The 17,071-nt window shown below is 37.8% G+C and overlaps 2 protein-coding genes, 1 long non-coding RNA gene and 1 other non-coding gene across 4 annotated transcripts; 1 reads left to right on the top strand and 3 right to left on the bottom strand.

Moving 5' to 3' along the window:
• The first annotated feature begins 3,115 nt into the window (after positions 1-3,115).
• LOC145101986 (nudix hydrolase 11-like) lies at positions 3,116-4,419 on the top strand. The gene is made up of 3 exons (XM_079039300.1): positions 3,116-3,395; positions 3,469-3,611; positions 3,816-4,419. The coding sequence occupies exons 1-3, from the start codon at positions 3,173-3,175 to the stop codon at positions 4,185-4,187; spliced, it is 738 nt and encodes a 245-aa protein (XP_078895426.1). The 5' UTR covers positions 3,116-3,172; the 3' UTR covers positions 4,188-4,419.
• LOC145101987 (uncharacterized) lies at positions 3,789-5,317 on the bottom strand. The gene is made up of 2 exons (XR_013705963.1): positions 4,876-5,317; positions 3,789-4,152 (listed from the first exon to the last, which is right to left on the bottom strand). It is a non-coding gene; the product is annotated as an uncharacterized LOC145101987 (long non-coding RNA).
• Positions 5,008-5,220, bottom strand: LOC145049132 (small nucleolar RNA U3). The gene has a single exon (XR_013683246.1). It is a non-coding gene; the product is annotated as a small nucleolar RNA U3 (small nucleolar RNA).
• Positions 5,318-6,117: 800 nt separating the features above from the next.
• CHLI1 (P-loop containing nucleoside triphosphate hydrolases superfamily protein) lies at positions 6,118-8,504 on the bottom strand. The gene is made up of 3 exons (XM_079039299.1): positions 8,267-8,504; positions 7,573-7,685; positions 6,118-7,292 (listed from the first exon to the last, which is right to left on the bottom strand). Exons 1-3 carry the CDS (start codon positions 8,376-8,378, stop codon positions 6,243-6,245), a joined length of 1,275 nt encoding a protein of 424 aa, XP_078895425.1. The 5' UTR covers positions 8,379-8,504; the 3' UTR covers positions 6,118-6,242.
• Between the last annotated feature and the right edge of the window lie 8,567 nt (positions 8,505-17,071).

Raw genomic sequence — 17,071 nt, 5'->3', positions numbered from 1 at the left:
TCAATGTCATAAAAACGGGAAGATGTGCACGATCATGCTTTTGCTTTCCCACGATCTTCTGAAGTACCTGAAACGATAAACTGAAACTGTAAGCCAAATCTTAATTAACTCTATCACACAACACAACAAACAATAGCATGCAAATATAAGCCTTCGACCTGACTAGACTGCCTCGCTGGGCCTACAACATTCGGCATGACCGCCTCGTAGGGCCTACAACCTATCCGAACCGCTCTCCGGGCCTTCGTCCTGACTGGACCGCCTCGAAGGGCCTACAATCTATTTGGACCACCCTAGGTGTCTTGGCATTCACTACAAAGCCAGACAGCCTCAACCCAACCACAATACGCTGCATATGTAACAGATAAACATAAACATATAACCAACAAATGCATATAATCATACAAATCTACTAATTAGTCATATACTAGCATAGTACAATCCTATAACCAGGAAACATAATCTAGTGGGCCGACATTAGTGCCTTCGACCCACAGGTACAGTGAGGAAAACTCACCTCTTAGTTCGACGAGTAGTAGAAAAGTACACAACACCGAGTACAACTCCAACACCAACTCTACTGATCGCCTAAACGAAACCAGTGACCTTAAGTTTAGTTAATAATCCTAAAAGAACTAAAATACCCAAACTACCCTTAGGTTAACCATGGTCAAAAGGTCAAAGTCAACAAACTAGCCGAGTCAACCCAGTCGAGTACGTTGGGCGTACTCAAATATACATGAGGCATACTCCTTTTGACCAAGAAGTTGAGGGCTTGACCGCATACGCGCATCGTACCATTTGGTATGCCCAACGTACGCACTTGGTCACCTCAACTTCTTATTAAGAACTTAATCCATCAATTCCTTACGTCCAAATCCAGATCTAAGCCCAAAATGACATTATAAGTCATAAAGTTTCCAACTTTATGACTTTGCATGGCTAGAAGTGCTTAATACCAACAAACCCTAACTTCTTAATCCATTATGCTATCCTAACACATGCATGGGGAAGGACTAAGTTCCAAGATTTCATTTTTATGGTTCCTAATAACTCCATAATGGATAAAGTTTCCAACTTTATCCATTAGAGTGGTCCAACCAACCAAGATCTAGTCTTTAAGTCTCAAAGGGACCAAAAGTGCATCTTTTCCAACTTAATCCATTAAGTCCAAGTCTCAAGCCTTTAGATTTGAATCAATATGATGTTTAGATGGATAAAATTTCCAACTCTATCCATAACAAGGTCACAAAATTTCAAGATCTAAACTTTATGCACTAAAGTCACCAAAAGCTCGTAACACCCAAGACTAGCTAGATCTATCAAATGCACCATCAAGTTTCAAACTTTATACCTCTAGAAGAAAGATCAAGGTGAACAAAATTTAGATCTACAACTCCAATGAAACCAACAATTCTCCAAATGGCTCATTCTTCTCCAAGATGCACCAAGAACACTCCAAAGCACACCTTTTTTTGCTCAAAAGGCTCAAACTAGGGTTAGGGTTTTCAAGGGAGGGTATTGGAGAGGTGGAGGCTAAGAATGGAATGGGTCTGGGGAAGTTAAGGAGCTTAAATAGGGCTCAAACCACACAAATAGGTTTTGGGCACTGATCGCGTACGCCTAGCGTACTTAGGGATGCCTTAGTACGCTCGCTTCCCCGTACACCCAGCGTACGTGGCTTAACCCAAAACCGTCCTAACTTCAAATGGTCATAAATTCTTCATTTCAACTTCGATTTCGACAATCTTTATATCCACTAAAATATGTTGAGGAGCCCCACAATATTATCTAAATATCTTGGACTAAAAACTTCTCGAACAAAAATCGATATTTCATGCAAGAAGTCTGAAACATCACTTTTCCCGTTTTGCCCCTTTGACTCCAACACAATCCAAGGACTTGGATCGCGTAACGAATATTATCAAAATCCAATGGGGGTATAAACCCATTCCTTTGAAGCCTGATGCCTTTACTTGATTCATTTATTGTCCACAATCCCAAAATAAGAAACTTATCGAAACAGGATGTTACACAAATATCTTGGGGGTACAAAACCCGATGTGGGTGTTCCTTCCCCGTTTCACTTTAAGGAACTCCATTTACGATCCTGGTAGAAAAGCAAGCTCAATAAAGAAAAAAAAAATCATACAGGAAAATGGTGATATCAAATAATGAAGAACCACAACTTGACAAAAGACTGATCAGAGCAATACTAAACACAAAGGTGTAATACTAAACACAAAGATCGATTTAGAAGAGAAGAAACAATGATAAATGTTTGGTAAAACAGATTTGATGCGATACATACCTGAAATCAGCAACATGAAATCCAACGAACCACCATTGTCATTGCCTCCATTATTACCTTATCTTCACATCAAAAGATAGGCGCCTCGGACAACTGAAACTCAAAAATGGCTCACAGAATGCTATTTCGAATTTAGGAGAATTAAAAAAAAATAATAAAGGTTTATTTTCTCTTATGGTGCGTGTAGGTGAGAAACAACAAGATGATGATGATGATGGGGTGGGTGAATTGAACGGGTGTTTTTTTTTTTTTTTTTTTTTTGAGAGAGAGAGAGAGAGAGAGTCCAATTCTTTTATTTTTATTTTTAATTAATAAATTATTAAAAAATATATAAAAGAAGTTAAAAGGACTTAACCGTCCTTTCAGGTTTTTCAAGGATCAAAACCATGAGAATTTTGTTAATTTTATGACAAAAAACATGAAATATTTTTGGTTTTAAACTTTTCATACATATTAAAAACGTTTTAGACTCTATCCACAGTTTTATGCAAAACTGTATCCACAGTTTTATGCAAATGGATCAAATTTACAATTTTGTCTTTTTTTTTTTTTTTAACAAAAATAAGATCTGGCAGTTGACTATAAGTATTAACCCATACCAAATTTGCGTCTTTTTTCAACAATAAATAAGTTGTTCATTAAATCTCGCAGTTGACTATTAACCCATACCAAATTTGCCTTTTTTTAACAATAAATAAGTTGTTAAATAAGATCTGGCAGTTGACTATTAACCCATACCAAGTTTGCATTTTTTTAACAATAAATAAGATCTGGTCTCTATTTTAAATTACACCAACGTTGACCATTAACCCATATATGATCTAACTTACCGGCACACGTTAATTGGATTGAATATTGTTCATGGATTCCAATAACTTTAGAAGATCACAGAAGCTATTGGAACTGTCTCAACGATTTCGTCAATCAAAGTCTGTTTTCCCAATTTCAGATGACCCCTCAATTGGTCAATCCAAAAGATCCAAAAGACCCAACCAAGCTGCAGTTCTGATATGTTTATTCGAGGAAGGAGATGACATCTATGTTATTTTAACCCAACGATCATCAAAGCTGTCATCTCACTCTGGTAAAGAAAGTCATGCAATGTTCGATGAAATGCCTTAATGAAATTGAAACCTTGAAATGTGTTCATTTTGCAGGGGAAGTGTCGTTGCCTGGAGGTAGAACGGACGAAGAGGATACAGATGATATTCGAACCGCATTGAGGGAAGCTGAGGAGGAAATTGGCTTGGATCCCACCCTTGTAGATGTTATTACTGTTCTTGAACCTTTTGTAACCAAGGTAAGATTATTCTCTCCAGTTTTTATTTCAATATGAATTAGATATTGAGTTTAATTTGGAAATTGTGCAAATAGGAGCTAAATGTGTTTGCTTTAAATAAACTTTTGTTATCTGTTTTGTTATGAAATAACGATTTGTAAGAATCCCAATAGCTTTTATGTAGTCGTTTTTAACATGTAGTCAACTATTTGATTGTAATTGCAGAAGAATATTACAGTAGTTCCAGTGATGGGTATCCTATGGGATAAACAAGCATTTAATCCACTTCCAAATCCTGGAGAAGTGGAATCCATATTCTATGCACCTTTGGAAATGTTTCTCAAGGATGAAAACAGACGACATGAAGAGAAAGAACATAGGGGAGACAAATACTTGCTTCACTATTTTTCTCATAAAACAAATAACAGGGTGTATGTGATATGGGCTCTAACCGCCGGAATCTTGATAGCTGCCGCCTCCCTCGTTTTCCGGCGACCACCGGAATTTCAAGAAAGGGCGTCTAAATTCTGGCACAAAAACCACTCAAGTTCTAATAATGTTCCTGGAATCATTGAGCAAAAATTTATAGAAACGTGATAGAAGTCGATCAAAGATAAACTTGCAAGCTTATTTGTATCAAATAAATTGTCTGTGGCAGATGTAAAAGTGTTTTATTTTATGTTATGTATTTTTTTTATGCACATCATATGTCAATTAACTTGGAAATAGTGTTCCAACCTGATCATTTATGAGATTATTGGTACCTGACTACCTGATTTGAATTTTTCACATGTTGTAAAATAATAAAAATAGCAACGATATTGAGTTATTGACCATGAAACAAAGCTGTCAAAAGAATAAAATTAACACATTTACAAAAGAATTCTACTATTTTGCACCAACTCTTGATATCTTAAACATCAAGATCAACTTGCAGTTTTGCACCAAAGAATTCTACTATTTTTGATAAACCCATCAATCATAAAATAGCCCAGCAACATACAGAGAGTATCCTTTGTATAAAAATGTTTAGACACAACCCTTTAAAGTAACATAAAACATAAGTATATAACATTGACAGAAGAATAAAATAAAGTAATTTCATTCAGGCATTTCATCAAACACATGCTATGCATCTCTAATTTGGCCACATTTTCCATATAGCTCCACAACATTTCATATTCCACTAATCAGACACAAACCCATCAATCATAAAATAGAACAGGAGAATACAAAGTAAGTGTCTTTTGCACAAAATTGTTCAGACATCAGCTTTTTAGCTTACCTCTAAGAGTCATGGCAGGTAGAATAGAATACATTAATCTTTTTCAGGGCATTTCATCGAACACTTGCTCTTCATCTCCAATTTAGCCAAAAAGAATTTCGTCAAACATCACCAGACCAAAAAGAAAGAGATTGTCTGTCAGACAACCATGTAGCCATGCCAGGACCCATCAGATGGATTGGCAACGATCATCTACTGAGCCATAGCCGAGACCATGAAGCTCTGTTAATCACGCTCTGGCTACATGGTCGTGGTTCATCAACCAGACATGGGTTTCTGTCTTCTTAGGAATCAAGAATACAGAGGTACGAGCCTATAGAACAGATCCTGTTCAAGTAAGGTCGTGCTTCTTCTTCCCTCTCTGTTCTATTTATACCGGCTTTCTTTAACCCTTCACATCCATGTGGGACGAAACAAAAGAGTACAGACCTAACCCCGGTCCTCTTTCTTTTTGGGTTTAATACCAACTATTTTGGTTTTATGAATAATATAATTTCAAATTTAATGTGACATTATTATTTATTAACTTATAACTGTTTTTGTTATTGATAGATGGTTTTCATATTTAAAATTTATGTGATTTTACTTTATGTTACAGTATAATGTGACATTTTGAAAATTATAAAATTTAAAAGTTAAGAGTTTTTTTAAATGTACATATTCAGTTTATTAATTAAAACAGTTTTCTTTGTCGAAATTAAGAATTAAATACCATACATGTATATTTCAATACGAAAATATTATAAAGAGGAAGTTAAAACCAAGTGATATCCATAAAAATAAAATAAAAAAACACACGACCTACTATAGTATATAATTTATAAAAATATGAAAGATGTGGATATGTTTTGTAATTTATTAAGCTATTGTGAAAATATGAAAGATGTGGATATGTTCTGTTTAGAAATATATAAGTGAATAATAATATGTTTATATGTTAAACATTTTCTCAACTCCAACACATGTCGTGTATTTCTTGTAGCATCCTCAAACGATTCAAGATATAATAGACAAATTTTCTATCTTGCTAAACCCCATTATACATCCCATTCCATGAAGATATCTTGAAAATAATTAAGCTTCTTACTTGAAACTCCTTATTGGTAGTGTACGTATTTGTATGTATTACTTATTGTCATGTATACTACTTGAATCAACATATATGAAGTAACCTCACGCTTTGTAATTGGCAAGTTATAATGAAGTTGAACAATAACAGCATACATTATCTCATATCAAAAGTTAGAACAACTAGTAGATAACTCTCATTAAACGAATCTACATTTATCAAAACGTACCATATAGAGTCGAATCACATGTAAACCAAAAAGAATCAATCACAAATACACATACAAAATTCATCTCCTTCAACTAAAAACCTCATAAAACTTCTCAATAACAAGCAACCCCGAATCAATCGACTCCAATGGATCCTTCCTCAACCTGTGTCTCAAACAATTCGGAATCACAACCGCAATATCCTCCGACGTCACCGTATCCCGCCCCTTCAACGCCGCCAAAGCTTTTGCCGCCCTATTCGTCACAATATCACCCCGCAACCCATCAACATTCAACTCCGCACACACTTTCGAAATCTTAACCCTAAGTTCATGATCAATCACCACTTCCGATAAACAACTCCTCGCAGCCGTTATCTGCTCTTGAAGCTTCTCTTGATCCGCTTTATACGTTTCCCTAAACTCCTTAGGGTTTTTATCAAATCGCGCTCTCTCCTCCACAATTTTAACCCTAAGTTCTGCATCACGAACCGTTCCCACTTGCGCGTGCATCCCAAACCGATCGAGAAGTTGCGGTCGAAGTTCACCTTCTTCGGGGTTTCCCGATCCGATGAGGATGAAACGCGCGGGATGCGAAATCGATATTCCTTCACGTTCGACTGTGTTCCACCCTGAAGCCGCGGAATCGAGAAGCACGTCGACTAAATGATCATCCAAAAGATTTACTTCATCGACGTATAAAATCCCGCGGTTGGCTTTTGCGAGAAGACCAGGTTCGAATGCTTTGACTCCTTCGGTGAGGGCTTTCTCGATGTCGATGGTGCCACATACTCGGTCTTCGGTGGCTCCTAAAGGAAGGTCAACCATGTTGATTTTGACTTTTAGGGTTGGGAGTTGTTCGCCTTTGATTAGTTTTTCTCGGACTTCCATGCCCATTGATTCGGGGTCTTCTGGGTCAGAGTTGAAGGGGTCGGCGGCGACAACGGTGATTTCGGGGAGGAGATCAACGAGTGATCGGACGGTTGTGGATTTTCCGGTTCCTCTGTCTCCCATAATCATGACTCCGCCGATTTTTGGGTCGATTACGTTTAATAGAAGGCAGAGTTTCATCTCGTCTTGTCCGACTATTGCTGCAAATGGATACACTGGTCTTTGGTTTTCCTTTGAGAGCTTCTGTGCCTGTGCCTTGTATTTATTAGTATAAAAAAATACATATGCAAGATTCAAAGACATTTCATCAAACACCTAAACTGCATTCCTGTTGGCACTACTCACTAGTACTATTCTCAAAAGCTTAAAAGGTCAGGAGATTGGGTTTATACCAATTCAAGGTATATGTTCTAAATCAGATGAAAGTGTATCAATTCCATTTACTGGAAAATGAACTACTTCATTTCTATGGTTAACAAAGAAAGATAACCCACTAATTGCGATAAAACGGAAGTTGGAAACAGTGTACCTGTTCTTGGGCTGGGCTGATTTCAGTGGCAACACTTGAGATTGAAAAATGAGACCTTCCTTTCTTCAATGGGAGTCCAATACCTCCATAAAACCTTCTGCCTTGAGTATGACCTGCCATAACATGAATGCTCGAGCATTAGGTTTTGGTTTTATAATACCTCATATAACACACACAAATACTATCGTGAAGATCCAAACATAGAAGACATCGAGGTTTAAAACCGAAAATCCGAGATCCAGCTCAACATTCCAAGGATATCTCTAAATTCACAACTCAGTCTTCTCTAACCGATGGAAAAATCATCATGAACAATCGTTCTGATTCATGAAAAATCTTTCAAATTCCAAAGAAAAACGGATGAGAGTGAAGTATGAAGAGCAAAGATTTCACTCCATAGCAGAGTAAATGTTTTGCGAAACTGTAAAGCTACACTGGTAAATTTTACTATATGTTTCTCTAAAATTATTGAGCCAGTCACCCCATTTCATTCATAAACCCTCAAAATTCCATACACAGAACTCCTAATTTCACGGAAACCCCCAAAATTAGAAACAACTGATGAAACGCAATTGAAGAATCGTGACCAACAGAATGCCAAAAGGAAAATTTCATTACAGTTCTCTTAACGTACCCCCACATTTTGATTGAATGACACTAACTTGAATGAAATACAAAAAGTTCTCATAAAAACCTGGATTAAAGGATAGAGTACGAATTGACGCCTTCGGCGAAGAAGAAGAAGAAGAAATAGAGGGAGAGCTCAGTAGTGCTGCTGCGGAAGAAGTTCCTAGTAATCCGGCCATGGTTGCTTACGAATATGTTGAAGCCTGAAGGTTTAGACGAGTAGGAATAGCATTGGTGGATTGATCAGTGTGTTTGTCTACTGGTCTCTAGGGTTCTATATGGATAAGAGGATAGATATCATTTCATTGGCTTGGCTTGTAACGTGATGGCATTTTTTTTATTGGCTTCGTGGCTCCATATTGTGCTGTAATCATGCGGATTGTACATACGGAAAAATTTCATTTCTAGCCGTTGGATGATGATTTTTTTTCTAGAAAAAATACCTCTATTTATTTATTTAAATATTTCTCGATTTTTTTCTACCAAGACACCTCTTTCAAAAAAAAAGACACCTCTAACTTTTTTAAAACGCATAATACTTTTAATTCGAGGATTGTTGTTGGGGAAGAAATTTAGATTTTGTTTAGTTACCGAAATATAGTTTTTTTTAAAGCAAAATCTTAAGAAAAGTTTTTATATTTTGGTTGTATAAATGATTTAGTTTCATATTTTATTTATCCAAGCCATAAAAAAAAAGGTTATTGTATATATTTTGATACTTTTATCCTATATGCCGGTCACCAACAAAATATGATGATTTTTTCATATATATGATCAAAATATAAAGATTTTTTTAAGTATGGTATTTTTAATATTATATTATTATCTTAATATAATCTTAATGTAATAGTTTTGGTTTTTAGCTTGACAGTCTCTCTTAAACGGTTTGGGGAAATTTTTTTGGGTTCAACAAGTAAACTGATTAAGAAAAAAATATATTCCAAACCATGTTTTACATTGTGGTTTGAAACGGACGATTTACGTGCGTTTTAATGTTTTCAACTTTATCATTTTCACTCATTTATAAATTTCTCATTAATCACAAAGGTTTAAACAAGCATAGCGGGCAGGTAAACGAACAAAAAGTTGGGTTGCAATCCTTTTTTGGATTCCAAAACTTATTCTTTTAAAACGACATTCATAGATCTCGGGGTCATAACATTAATATGCATGACACGTTAGACTCTATTGAGGTGCTCCACAACATCAACCAAAAGTATCAAATGCAAAAAGTATAAACATATGTTGATTTTCCATGCACGCTTTCTCATGTTTCGCTACTTTGCATGAGATGGCATTTAAAACAGCTTACCTCATAGTAAAAACCCTACTCCCAAGCTTATAAGAAGGGAAACTCATGTTAGATTCATACATACATGTTTCCCTCCGGTCCATCCAAAAACTATAACATCAGTTGGTCTAAGTGTTGATCTTCCTTCCAACGGATCAATCAAAAAGTTCACATGTCTCTTTCTTAGCAGAAACCTCATCGCGCCTAAATATGTCGAAAAGAACATCCCTAACCAGATCGGGTCGGTACTTGAAACCCGTGAGCTCTCTACAATGAACTGCATGCTTCCTAAAAGAGTCCAAGCATGCCTTGCCACAAACATGACATGTTTCATCAACTGGAAATAAAATGATCAGATCACGATTCTTGAGAATAGCACGATATTCCACTGGTGACATATATTGCCCAAGAGCCCAAGACCGTCAATACGAATAACTATAAGAAAATCCTGAACATGTTGTGCCCTTAGATACTCAAAAACTACTTTCTACCAAATATTCGTGTTGAAGTGAACTTCCATGTCTTGGAAATCTTACTAAAAATAGCTTCCGCCAATGAATGTTGGGTTTTTGGAGGGACGGTGTCCTTATTAGTAAAATTGATCAAGTCAAAACCCGAAATCATATTACGAAGACAGAACAAAAAACAAATATAATCAGAATCCATATTATATAATTTTTGTTTATGATCTTTAAATTTAAAACTTTTAATTTCTGTTTATGATCTTTAAATTTAAAACTTTTAGCATCCGATCAAGGATGTATGCTAATGTAATTTGTTTGCCACTTTACACCCACGTTGCTCTCATTCCCCATGTCTTTTCCTTTGGCAGTTTGTTTGTTGTAATACTATCACCATCATGCACTGAAACATAATCGTTAAGAAGTAATTATCATATTTAAAAAGTGCCAAATTGATTAAAACAACTGTTGCAACAATTTCCAAAACAGGCGAGACAATAATGGATGATACAAATGATGCAATAATCAACTAATAGTGAAATCTCAACCAGTATTTTTATAGAGTAGTTTGATTTACTGTATCACATAAGGTTTATTGTATACAATCAATTAACAAATATTTCTATATGGTAAGGTACGTTTTGAACCATAATTTTATAATTAAAAACCGCAAACCGCACCGTATATTGTGGTTTGACAAAATTACAAACTGCAAATCACACCACAAAAGTTTTAAATCGCGTTATGTGGTATGATGCAGACGTTTTGTACGGTTTGATAAACACATTTACTAGTCAATGTAAATATATATAAAACGTTAACCCTATATGAAAAATAGAATTAGCAGATTAAGTGAGTGAACTATGTAAAAAAATACAAAAATCTTTATTTGGGGTAACCAAATCGAACCTGGATAACCTAAAAACCAATTAATCTAAAGATAATATGAAAAAATAAAAATATAATATTAAAAAATCCTTATATTTTGATCATATCTGCGAAAAAATCCACATATTTTGTTGGTGACCTGACCAGTTTACATGGTAAAACGGTCAAAATGCAAATAATTGTCAGTTTTTGGGACTTAATGAATAAAAAAAACTATAAAGACTAAATTGATTATAAGACAAAATATAAGGTCTATCTTGAAGATTTCCCTTTACAGAAAAATGAAATAAGTTCTTATTTTCAGTTTTCATTAGAAACTTGGGAAAACGTGTTTAGTTAAAACTTATTCATTTTTCATTTTCGGTTTTAGAAAATTATAAAACATATTTAGATGTGTACTTGAAACATCCCAAAAATATGGTCAAAAACTTCCATTTTAAATTATTAAATAAACCATATTTATCAAAATCATTTCATCCAAAAACATAAGTCATCGCATCAAATCATAGTATCATATTAAAACACATGTCCACATATCAGAGTAAAACATCTTAGGCTAAACAAAATGGTGTGTGCACTGTAGTCATTCCGAGTTCTTCCCCTTGCTATCGGAAGTACCTAAAACCAAAACTGAAAACTGTCAGCACGAAACTTAGTAAGTCTCCCCAAACTACCACATACCACACATAATCACATAATCACATAACTTGGGCCTTGCCCGCTACATCGGGCCCTGCCCGACATCGTACCAAAGTTCGGCATCGGGCCCCGCCCGACATCGGACCGAAATCCGGCATCAGGCCCCACCCAGCATTGAGAAAAGCTCGGTATACATATAACATATCAATAAATACATAAACAATCACATAACATAAACATATAAACATTCCTCGGGCCCCGCCCGACATCAGACTGAAATCTGGAAGCATACAAACATTCCTTGGGCTTTCCCCGACATCGGACTGAAGTCCGGAACATATAAAACATCAAATGCAAGAATCACGAAGACATCAAGCATACAAACAATACTCGGGCTTACCCCAACATCAGACCGAAGTTCGGAAACATATAAACCTACATCAGGCACTGCCCGACTTCGGATTGATGAAGTATTTGACAAACTTCGACTAATTACAACATACTTTGACTCTTTCACGAACCTTATTATGGAATTTACTATCACACATAAACGGGCCGACATTGGTGCGTTAGACCCGTTCCTATAGGAGAAAACTCACCTCACAAAGCTGACTGTTGAATCTCATAGTAAGGAATCTCTAATGGCTGCTCCTGCGACTCCCCGACTATCATTATCACAATAACACTTAGTCAAAATCCAATAATCCTTCTTAGGGTAAAATGACCATTTTACCCCTGGTGTAATTTGGACCATATCCAAGGCCCAATTCCATCTAATCTTTCCAAGCCCACTAATGGCCTAATTTTCTAAATTGGGCCCAACTTCTCATGGGAATATCCAATGGTTGCATCTTGCCGTGAGGTCGCTGGTGTTCAGCCTTGAATTTCTGGCAAGTCAAGCACCGCTCTACGTACCATGTTACGTCCCACTTAGGGCCACCAATAATCAGGGTGAAGATCCCGATACATCTTCGTCACCCCGGGATGGATGGAGTATCTGGACTTGTGAGCCTCATCCATTAAAATCTGGCGTACACCTCCCCAGTACGGAACCCAGACCCTCCTATGCAGGGTTAACAACCCATGACTGTCATAATCAAATGAGGCCACCTGGCCTATGATCCGATCACACTTTCGGTACTCCTCCTTCATACCCTCGATCTACGCCTCCTGGATCTGCTCCAGCAATGAAGTAACCACTGTCATCCTCAGACATACATCTCGAATCGGAGCCGCCACTGCCTTGCAGCTAAGAGCATCAACCACCACATTGGCCTCCCCTGGGTAATAAAGGGTCTCACAGTCGTATTCCTTCACCACATCTAACCACCGACGCTATCTCATGTTTAGATTCGGCTGATCCATGAGGTACCTCAAGCTCTTGTGATCCGTGTAAATGGTACAACGAACCCCATAGAGGTAATGTCGCCAAATCTTGAGGGCGAAAACCACATCCCCTAGTTCCAAATCGTGCGTCGGATAGTTCGCCTCATGAGGCTTCAACTGCCTCGAAGCGTACGCTATCGCATGACCCCGCTGCATCAGCACTGCACCCATGCCCGTGATCGAAGCATCACAGTAAACCATAAACTCATCGACGCCCTCTGACAAAGTCAAAATCGGTGCCTCGTATAACCGTTGTCTGAGAGTCTCGAAGGCTGCCTTCTTCTCAGCCCCCCAGCGGAATGTCACCGACTTCTTGGTCAGTAGGGTTAGAGGAATAGCGATCTTGGAGAAATCCTGAATGAATCTCTGGTCGTAACCCGTTATACCAAGAAAACTATGAATCTCAGATGGAGACCTCAGAACTGTTGGATTAGGTATCTAAGCCCATAACTATAATTGGTATGTACTTGAATTGATAGTAGCAAATCTCCTTTTGGGTTGCCTTCAAACATGACAATTGAATAGGATTATTGTTGGAGAGAGAATAATGATTTATTAATTTATTACTTGGTTAATAAATTAATTTATTAATGTATTATGAATATAATATATTAATTATAAGTCATATTGTTTAATTAATATTTAATCAGAAATTAATTTGGAATTAATTTTGGGATTAAAGGAATTAATTGAAACTGTAGGGACTAAAGGTGACAATGTTCAAAATTGAGCATTGAGCATTCTAGAACCTCCCTTGGAGGGATGGAACAAAATCTAGAGTGTCCTAGGGTTTCCTTGGGCTCTAAGGGTGCCTTGGAAGCCTTAGGGAGGAAGTTAAGGGATTAGGGTTATCTAAGATACACCTGTCTTATCCTAAACCTTCCTTATCACCTATATAAACCCCTATAGGGTTGGATTTCGTCTAAGGGCACTCTAAGAGTGGATAGGGCCGAATTTTCCACTTCCCTTCTCTCTCCATAGTAATCCTTGGTTGTTAGGTTTGTTTGTGAGCCATTAGAGGCGCGACACTTGTGGCGCTTGCTACCAAAGTTCAAGATCATCAAGGATTTGATTGTTATTACAATATAACAATAAAGGTTTGTATCCTAACCCTAATTATATGTTAATTTTCAAAATTACATGTGCCTCCTAAGGTTTCTAGTTTTTGTGTTCAATGCGTGTATGTCTAATAGTGAAAACATAGATCGTCAGATTAGGGTTGCATGCATACATAGGATTGTTTGTTTTGTATAAAACCCATCAAGAACCTCCCTCTGTATCACCACCTTTATCTTGGTAGGATCGACCAAAATACCCTTCTTGTTGACAAGGTGCCCACCTCGCGTAACTAGAACTCACACTTGGAGAACTTTGCGAAAAGTCTCTCCATCCTCAGTGTCTCCAACACCTCCCTTAGGTGCTCCTCATGTTGCTCCTGAGTTTTGGTATAAACCAAGATGTCGTCGATAAAAACCATCACAGACCGATCCAGCATCGGTCTGCACACGCGGTTCATAAGGACCATGAACGTGGCAGGATCATTGGTGAGACCAAACGGCATCACCACGAACTCATAGTGACCATAGCGAGTCCAAAAGGCTGTCTTCGGCACGTCGTCATCCCTGAATCACATCTGGTAATAACCCGATCTTAGATCAATCTTGGAGAGCAAAGATGCACCCTGAAGCCGGTTAAATAAATCATCAATCCCCGGGATGGGATAATGGTTCTTCATCATTACCTTATTCAGCTCTCGGTAGTCTATACACATCCGATTTGACCCGTCCTTCTTCTTCACAAACAAGATCGGGGCTCCCCATGGCGAACTACTCGGCCTGATGAATCCCTTGTCCAATAGCTCCTGAAGTTATGTAGATAACTCTTGCATCTTGGGAGGAGCCAACCGATATGGTGCCTTGGCTATCAGAGCCGCACCAAGGGCTAGGTCAATCCTGAACTCTACCTGCCTCTCCGGAGGTATCCCAGGCAAATCCTCTGGGAATACGTCCGGGTACTCCCGCACGATCAGTACATCATGCACTGTCATCTTACCCTTATCCCGGGTATCCATAGCATAGGAGACATAAATTGCGCAACCCTGCTGAAGGTAATGCCTAGCTCTTACTACTGAACACAAAGTCGGTCCACTCTGCGGCCTCTCACCCTAAATCACTAAACCTCCCCTACTTGGGGTCCGAACCCGCACAATCTGCTGCTTGCAATTGATTACTGCCCCATTGGGGCTCAACCAGTCTATACCCACTATAACAATGTTCACTCGTAGGGGAATGGGGACTAAATCCACAAAAACTACTCATCGAACAACTGCAGTGTACATCCCTAATGAACCATCGCAACTCGTATTGTTCTATCATCGGCGATCTCTACATCAAGAGGACAGTCTAGCTCCCACAGAGCTCCAACAAATCGCTTGCTGATCGCGAGCGACACGAAAGATCGGGTAGCCCCCAAATCAAACAATACTATAGCAGATATACCGTTCACTAAGAACGATCCTATCACCAAAACACATAACATAAGCAACAAATCAATATAAATACAGAGATAAATAGAAGATACATACCCATGACAACATCGGGAGTTTCACGTTCCTCCTCTGCTGTCAGCTGAAAGGCCCTGCTCTTTGCCACAGGCGCCTCTTCCTGGACTGCCGGCCATCAGTAAGCCTCAATGAAGGGTGCCGCGGTGACAACCCGAAATTTTCATTCGTACAAACCCTACAATCAAGCACTTCAATTAAAATTTAAATACTTTTCTGCTAATTTTTAGCCGGTTTAAATTCCGTTTGAGTATTTTTATTAATTATTCATGAAACGAACGGATAAAAGGAAGTGATTTCTAGAATATCGGGGTAACAATGGAACAACCAACACCTTAGTTAGGTGTTCACGACCAAACAAAGGGGGTTTGGGCCATGAACTCCCTTATGGCCGCAAACTCATGCCTTAGGCATGAGTTTACTCCCCATTCTTTCATTTCCCATCTTCCAAACTCAAGAACACTTACCATTCTCTCTCAAGTATCATCCCACTCTTCACCCGATCTTCCAAAAACGTAAGTGTTTCTTAATTTGATTTGTTGTTATAACCTAACTTCTAGGTGATACACATCATTTCATCCATTTATTCTTGATTTTCACTTAGATCTTCAAGTGTTCTTAGTTTCACCAAGAACACCAAGAACACACACTAGTGTTCTTGGACATTAAACACCCAATCAAGCTTCTACCTTGTAAGTACACTTGCCCTAGCTTGTTGTGTGCTTGAAATGAACTTGTTTACACTTGGAAAACACCAAGAAACACATGATCAAAGGTGTTTACGACCAAGGTATGTTCTTGGGCCGTAAACCCTTATAAGTGGGGTTAAATGAACCCTAGTCCCTTCCTAAGCCTTGGATGCTAGTCTTGATCCTTCCTTGAAGGGTTTAGGACCTTAAACATCAAAGAAACCATGTCCCCATAAGATTTTATAGCCGTAAACACATAAGGAAATGGTCCTTAGGCCGTAAACTCTATAATATGGTGATATTGTGCCCATAATGCTTCCTAAGGCTTGGACTTGATCAATGGATGCTCGATCTTGACTTATAAGACCTCAAAACACCAAATGGCACTTAGTACCATGAGTTTATGGCCATAAACTCATGGGGGAAATGACCTTGGGCCGTAAACTCCATAAGGAGTGGTCCTTGGGCCATAAACTCCAATGCCATGCCATGCAACCCTTTGGTACCTATAGCACTTGAATCAAAGTGTTTCCATGTCCTAAGGTGTCTTAACTTGGTAAATTAGTTGTTAAATGACTAATTGGATACATATATGTTTTATTATATGTTAACTAGGATCATTGCGTGTGTTCAAGTCTTCACTTGACACCTAGCACCTTGTCCAACACTTCCATACAATCCACTCACTACAGGTGAGTACATACCCCTTAATTAACCTTTTAAATGTTTTTAAACGCTTTTATGGGGGGGGGGATACAAGTTGAATCATGCTAGTTATTAGATCAATCACATGTGATTAATAACTAGCATACAAATGGATTTTTCCATACTTTAAACTGTTTTACTAAACATATGACTTCAAACTGCTTATCAAACTATTTTACATGTTAAACTTCTTATCAAAATCACTTTTATATACCAAACCTTTCTTTTACAGTTTTCAAACTTATATATTGTT

Source organism: Lactuca serriola, chromosome 4 (assembly GCF_051521515.1).
Source record: "Lactuca serriola cultivar US96UC23 chromosome 4, Lser_US96UC23_V15, whole genome shotgun sequence".
NCBI lineage: Eukaryota > Viridiplantae > Streptophyta > Magnoliopsida > Asterales > Asteraceae > Lactuca > Lactuca serriola.
Note: the sequence above shows the minus strand (reverse complement) of the source record. Positions and strands in the feature narration are given on the sequence as shown.